Consider the following 7,151-nt stretch of genomic DNA (forward strand, 5'->3'; position numbering starts at 1 on the left):
TATAGTAGAAGGATTGTTGATCCATTGCAGCCTCTCCAAAGCTCTGTAGCAGTAATTGCCTTATATATCTTCATAAAACTGTGTTTTATTTTGCTACCAGTCCTTAGTCTCTTAGAGTGACTGCAGTGAGGAGCTCTGAAAGTTACTTTGGTCCATTCATAACTAATTCTCTTGCCATTACAGATCGTAACAGTCATGTAAGAGCCATCAAGGAACTTTTCATGTTGTTGTGCAGATATCATATGTTTGCCATCTGACTGTACAAGATATTCTGTTCCAAGGCACAGCTTATAAAGGCTCACAGGCAGGAAAGGGTTGGCTGGATACATGTACCCCTCCTGGCAGAATCCTAGAGGAAAGGGATAGTTGTGCAGAGAAACTACAAAATTATTAGACTGCACTGTAGTGCTTCCCTAAAGCTGCTGATCCTAAAAAGTCCTCTGATGTTTCTTTAGTAATTCACAAGACTGAGCCTCACTTCCAGTGATTTTTGTCAGCAAATAGTATGGGAGACTAAGGTAACAAAATCATCTGAAAATGGAATTGAGCCAAGCTTTTATTATGAAACAATACATGAAATGCTCATCAGGTGATTAAACACAGTGTTGAGTAAATGTTATGTCTTCATGCAATATTGTTATTTAACCTAGAAAACTGTAATTAAGGATTCCTCCAAAGTCCAGAAAGCTGGCTGCCTCTTCATGTGGATATTCTCCCATTTTCTATGGACCTCTCCCTCTAAGTTCCTCTTGCTTCAGACAGTCTAAAGCTGTGCCCTTTAAAGGATTAATCAGGGATTTATTCTTGCCCATACCTCAGAAACTGGGAGAAACCCTTGATTCATTTATTCATGTATGCAATCGTTACTGGTAGAAAATATAGAGTGGTCTATAACATATTTAACCACTTGTAGCTGGAAGTTTTGCTGTATCACTAGGGTTGCACTGCATTGCAAAGAGGTTCAGGTCTACAATGAGCACGTAGCCAATGCAGGAATAATCTTGTCCTCCTTAACACAATCGTAGTATAAATCCATGTGTCCATGAGATCTGCAGAAAAAAACCCCGAAATATAATTAAAAACTATGCTGGCATTGGCCATACTAACAACATCTAAAGGGCTTTGAATCATTTAAGCACTTTTCTAACAATAATTCTTCCCAGTGGCTGGTGAGAAGCTGCTGTGAAGAATTCCTGTAGCTAAGTGGGCCAACTCTCAACTGTGCCTCAGCTGGAAGGCTTTTTGAAAACTGCCAACTTACCTCCTAAGGCTGAGGTTTGAGAACTTTATGTTTTTGTTTTTAAAGAAGTTTCAGACCTTTGGCTTGCTGTGGATTAGCATAACTCCATTGAAGTCTACCACAACACCTAGATTTTTTAAGGTATTCAGATATGTACAAATATTGGAATTTTAAGCAGATGAACTTTCTGTCCCTTGAAACAGATCAGCCCTGACAAACACCATCTCTGTATTCTCCTGCTTAAATGCTTTTGAAAACATGGAGCTAAATCTTCAACTTTTATGGTAAAAAGTTAACTGGGAGTGATATAGCATCACTGTTGTGGTGATGATTCAAATTTATCCCAGTTGACAAATTTTAAAGAAGGCAGGAAGGCTTCTCCTGTCATAAAAATGTCCAAATATATATAAAGTAAGTATGCACTGTATAAATACCAATTGCAGGGTAGGCAAAAGCATTAGACTGGATGCACTAGATCCCTGTTGCAGTGTGGGAGACAATGTGGATTCAGCCAGTGTTCAAGGAATTGTTCTTCTGATCTCTGCTCCAGGCGCTGGAGATAAAGCATATACTCCTATTGAAAGAAAAGAAGAAGTAATTTCATTATGTAATCACTCTATTCTAATGTCAGGCCAATGAACCAGAAGAATTCTACAGCTTATGTAAGAGCAATTAATTTACCTCTTAAAATAATCGAATATAGTGAAACAGTGTTGCTAGTCAGCTTGCCCCAACCTAGCAATATTTAATGAATGACATAATCATCCACACCAGTAAAGGTGTCAAGCAAGAATCTTACAACAATATTCATAATTTTGGAAGTCTGCATACACATTTCTCATTTGCATATTGACACAGAAGCTTCTGTTGGTCTTGAGGACACAGAGGATTCTCACAGAGAGGTCTGTTGTAACCTCTTTTGAAAATTGATTCCTGCTGATTAGAGAACATTAACCCCTTCTAGGATCATGTGGCAGAACTCTAATGGGTTCTAGGAGGGTAGCACACATCAGTGGTCTTTCTGTGATAAATAAAATAATGTGGATTCCCCATACCAATTTATAAGGAGGGGGTTTGGTCCCAGCAACAAATTACCAAAGTAAAGTGGGGTGTGCATCAAAAACTTGACCTCCTTCAGGAACAAAATTTCCTTTTAAAAGTCCCCAGTCTCGGTGCATGTGGGCTCCTAAGCCTTGTGAACAGTAGATACATTTATTCCAAATACACCCCACGGCTTTGCACAGCAGGCACTGTTGGAATGGAAGCTGTGGCCTAAACCCTTTGCACTGGCCAAGTATTCCCGCTGTCATCCAGCCCCCTGCTCTTTGTGCTGAGCAGAGGGTGGGTACCCTGGGTGCCAGCAGGCAGCATTAGATTCCTGCCTTTTACTGGGCTTTCTCTCCTTACAGCACAGGGAGATTTGGCTCAAATCCCTGGTGAGAGACTGCATTAGGAGCTGGCAGAGAACAGAATTATATGACTGAGAAGAGGCCACGTTATAAAAAGCAGGATCTCAGTCAAAGTAAGATTAAAACACGCTGATAGCATAAATTACATTTTTGTAATAAACAAAGGGGTCAGATCTTGCTGTCTGCATCTGAACAGGTTTTTGATTCCAACAGCACTGTGGAAGTCAAAGAGTGTCACAAAGAATTGCAAATTGCATTCCCCAGCTCAGCATGATCTGGCCTAGTACAAACAGCTTTTGCTTAAAATAGATGAACAGAGGTGGGTTCATCCCAGAAATCATTTCAATCTGCTACAAAGCATCCATACAAAATCAGTTTTTCTCCTTGAGCCAGTGGCACAACTATGCACAGGGATGCAGCAGCCTTGCACCTTCACTCACAAGGGACAATCTCCATTTTCCACATGGCAGTGAGGGTTGGCTTTTTACCAGAAGATGTTTCCTTTTCTACTGAAAACCTTGACATTTAGTGAGCAAAACAAATACTCTTATGTTTGAGTTTTCTTACAGAAGGTCACCTTTGCTGTCTAGAAATAGAAAAAAAATAAAAAGAAGGTTGGAATTTCTCAACAAGTGTTTGCTCCTAATTGTGGTAGGATGGAGAAGGAACCCATAAGGATCATCAAGTCCAACTCCCTGCTCCTCACAGGACTCCCTAAAACTAAACCGTAGACTAAATGTTGCACGTCAGATTGTCACTTCTTGCAGTACAGGATTTACCTCAATCCAACTGTTCTGCCGCTTTATTTGCTTTGTACTCAGTATGTGCTATATTTACTATATAACATTAATCCTGGTGGTATATTCAGCACAAGCACAGATGGGAGTTGTATTCCTGCTAATTTGCAAAAGCTGCAAGGCTCATTTAACTGCAGCTTAGAAACCAACCCAGTCCTGAGTGCTGTGGGCAGCAGTGAAGCCGTGAGGGTTTTGGCTCTGTTGTGCAATCCTCAGTGTACAAGGCTGTTAACAAGTGTGCAGCAATATCCCTGTGACAGCTTTGATTTGTCGTGGTGTCACACCTGACAAACAGCGTGTTCAGCCAGAGTGGTGCAAGGCCAGGTGGATTCTTTTTGGCTGGTGTACAATACCCACTGGAAAAGTAAAACCAGGAGCTGTCTCCACAGTCCTGGCACACTCTGAGCTCAATCCTCAAGGATCTAGTGCTCCTCATGTCTTACAGGGGTCAGAGGTGTTCAGTATCTTGCCAAACTGAGCCCCTTGCACTCGTCACATGCTCACAGCCTGTTGGAGCTTCTGGCTTCTGTGGGGTTTGCCTCTTCAGAACCATGTAATTTTAGCTCAGTTTATTTACTTTGGAAAGAAACAGGTAGTAATTTTAAAATACCTTAAGTACCCTCGAGAAGTGCAGAATTATATGTTACATCTTGTCAAAGCCAGTAAAACAGAAGGCACTTTAATTCTTTTACTTTTTTCTTTTGTTGTAATAGGGTTTAGTAATAAATATGTCTAGATATCACATGCAAACCCAATGCTGTTGCATTAAGCTAGCAACTAAAAACTCCTACAATATCATAAAAAAAATCCTATCTGTATTCATAAATAAGTGAAAGTAAGTGATTTTAAAAGCTAGTTGAGAACTACCTCAATCTCCACACTGACCACTGACACCTGCATCTCCTCCCTGCCTGCAGTGCAGAATGTACTGTTAAGCAGAAGACATTTCCTGTTATTTAGTTTTTCAGGGACAACCCGATGAAATCCACGTTTCTGTGAATGAAAAGCCACTTTCTTCTCGATAATTTGATCAGCGTTTTTGAACCGCGGTAAATAATCTGCACGTTCTGCAAGTGAACGTTTCCTGAGCGATACTCAGCACTTACAGAACGCTCTTAGCAACAACTGAAAGAATGTAAAGGATTTTTTTTTACATTTCATGGAAGAACTCAGCAGCTCAAAAGGGTGACACTCATAACATATTGCTTGGAATCAAATCTAATTAAACTTAACGCTAAGCACAAATGTTTGGGGGGGGGGTTTGGTGTTGGGTTTTTCTTTGGCTAATGTAGTTTAATAGTAAATGTCAAATCACCCTCATTGGCTCATCAGGGAAACCAGCTTTTCTCGGTCTGCTTTCACGACGAGTTCTCAGAAGCTGCTTGGCCTCTTTTTCAGACAAAATTGGTGAAGTGTCTAAAGACAGAAAAGCAGGAATTAGTTCTGAAATTATTAAAAAGGTAATATTTTACCTGTCAGTTGCAAAATGAAGTGTCTCTAAACCTGATTTTTGTCTCTATACAAAGTGTTCTTTCATTACAGCCCCTTCCTAGGGGATATTGCATTCCAGGAGATAGGAGTGGAATTTTAAACCATTTTTATACTTGTGTTTTCTCTAGTTCTACTAGTAGGAAGCAAAGCCTACATGTTCATGTTACTATAAAATGAGGAAATATAACAACACCATCTAACCACTGGCATCAGTGGCTCTCCCAACTCTTTTTCTTTTCTGTGTTGCTTTATAGGATTTTTTTTTTCAAAGTAATGAGTTAGGTGTTGAAAAGGAGAGATTGCAATGAACATTCCACTTGCAGGACCTCGGTAAAATAAGATTAAAATAGTAAGCTAGTAAAATGAAACTTTTTGGGTTGACAACAAATTACTCCAGTGTGGTGATGTAGAGAGTTAAACACCAAATACAACAGCATGATTGTTAAAAATCTAATGGTGGAAAACCTGCAGTATAAAAAGTTAAGTATTAAAAATGAAAGATATGAAAATATATGAATAATGAAAACTAAAACAGAAGGTTGAACTAATACTACTTATATGCTCTTCAGCTCTACATACATACACAGGTTTATTGATATAAACTCCTACCTGTAACAGTGGTCATCAGGACCAAGAAGGAGACAAACACAAGAAACTTCTTCATTTTGATTCTGCTTCCTCTCAGTCCGTTCCAAAATGAGTAACACTCACCAAGGCATTTGCCTATTTGAAGCAGCTACGTCAGTCACAAATGTTTGTTTATGCTTTAATTTGAGTGATAGCATGATTTTGAAAACAGCTGGTCTGAAGGTTTGAATTAGTCTATTATCTGCACACACATTCTCAGCATAATTCTGTTCCTGGGGGAATGAAAATAGAAGAGCTTTTCTCCGCTTCAGGCTTCAGAGTTACACTGGGTATTTTAAATTTGTGAAAATAAAGCCCATCACCTTCCACTTGGCACAGCAAGCAAAGGTTTTGGATGCCTAAGGTATATTATTGTTTTTAAAAGAAACAAGTGCCTACTACAGAATGTTAACCTCAAAGGCAGCTACAAATCTTTTTCAAAGATTGTCTCTAACTTTACTCCAGCAGAGAAATACAGACTAAAGGGGTTTAACTCTAGCAAAGCCAAATTATCACTGCTGAGAAACACAGCAGTTTTTTATCAAATTAATAGAATCATACAAGTGAAAACTCACGTAATTCCTCTCTTTGCAGGACAAGCTAGTAGAAAACAGGATTACGAATGTCCTTACTAGTAAACACAGCGTGAAGTAAGGCTGAAGGTTAACAAATGTCACTGCAAACAGGTAGTTTCAGCCTTGAGAAATGTGACTGGAGCTCTCCTGGGCAGTGCCATGCTAGATATAAAAATCTAAAAGCTAAAAATGTGAGTGCTGTGGGCACAAGGGCTTGACCAGAGTGTACCTTGAGGTGGGGATGGGGCAGTTCAGGGGTCAGGCTGCTCTGATGTGCTTTTCTGACAGGACTTTTCTTGGAAACCTGGGTATTGCCCACCTATGGAGCATTTGCCTTTTTCAGCCTGTCGTTTAAGATACCAGGACTCTAAAATCCCAAGAAATTGTGTATATATTGTATGGATTTGTGTCATTGCTCAAGATACTGTTTTGAAAGCACAAAAACCTGTAGCTTCTAATAGCAGCCACTGTTTTTAGAACTGCTGCGGGGGAAACAGCCAAACACATGAGGACAGAATGAAATTATGGGCGAAAACATTTATGTTGGGCAATAAAAACACAACTCAGGGAGCACCTCATTGCTGTCCACAACCACCTCAAAGGAGAGTGCAGTGAGTGAGTCTCTTCTGCCGTGCCTGCAGTGAGAGGACCAGAAATGGCCTTAAACTGAGAGCAGGAAGATTCAGATTAGATATTAGAAAAAAAACTTTCGCTGTTTGTGTGGTCAGGATTGGAACAGGTAGCCCAGGGAGTGGTGCAGTCACCATCCCTGGAGGTGTTCCAGAGGAGCTGGGTGATGTGGTTTGGGGTACCGGAGGCGCCCCTGGCGACACCGCGATGTCGCGACAGGCCGGGGGGTGGGCGGCGCCCGTCTCCTGGCAACCGCCTCGGCCGCTCCTTCCGCTTCCGCCGCCCGCGCGTCCCGCGGCGCCGCTCGGACCGCGCCGTGTCCTGCGGGCCCTGCCCGGCACTGCCCCCCCGGCGGGACCTGCGGGGGGCGAGGGGCCCGGAG

General features: G+C 41.2%; 1 protein-coding gene across 3 annotated transcripts; it reads right to left on the bottom strand.

The window, feature by feature from the left end:
- Positions 1-467: 467 nt before the first annotated feature.
- CUNH17orf67 (chromosome unknown C17orf67 homolog) lies at positions 468-6,337 on the bottom strand. 3 transcript variants are annotated; one of them, XM_027882391.1, is made up of 5 exons: positions 6,197-6,337; positions 5,547-5,797; positions 4,762-4,862; positions 1,675-1,814; positions 468-1,049 (listed from the first exon to the last, which is right to left on the bottom strand). In XM_027882391.1, exons 2-4 carry the CDS (start codon positions 5,599-5,601, stop codon positions 1,698-1,700), a joined length of 273 nt encoding a protein of 90 aa, XP_027738192.1. In that variant the 5' UTR covers positions 5,602-5,797; positions 6,197-6,337; the 3' UTR covers positions 468-1,049; positions 1,675-1,697. The 3 variants fall into 3 exon arrangements, with proteins under 3 accessions (XP_027738192.1, XP_027738191.1, XP_027738190.1); XM_027882390.1 differs by having other exon boundaries at positions 6,140-6,337; XM_027882389.1 differs by having other exon boundaries at positions 5,547-6,337.
- Between the last annotated feature and the right edge of the window lie 814 nt (positions 6,338-7,151).

Source organism: Empidonax traillii, unplaced genomic scaffold (genome assembly GCF_003031625.1).
Source record: "Empidonax traillii isolate 1590-97213 ecotype Southwest subspecies unplaced genomic scaffold, ASM303162v1 scaffold105:size1093405, whole genome shotgun sequence".
Classification (NCBI taxonomy): domain Eukaryota; kingdom Metazoa; phylum Chordata; class Aves; order Passeriformes; family Tyrannidae; genus Empidonax; species Empidonax traillii.

What these genes read in the sequence shown, in the direction of transcription:
- CUNH17orf67 (XM_027882391.1), bottom strand. Translation starts at nt 5,601, where the DNA reads ATGAAGAAGTTTCTTGTGTTTGTCTCCTTCTTGGTCCTGATGACCACT. An exon ending in CCTGATGACCACTGTTACAG is followed by an intron (nt 4,863 to 5,546) that starts GTAGGAGTTTAT and finishes TTCTGTCTTTAG; the next exon opens with ACACTTCACCAATTTTGTCT. An exon ending in TCCCTGATGAGCCAATGAGG is followed by an intron (nt 1,815 to 4,761) that starts GTGATTTGACAT and finishes TTCTTTCAATAG; the next exon opens with GAGTATATGCTTTATCTCCA.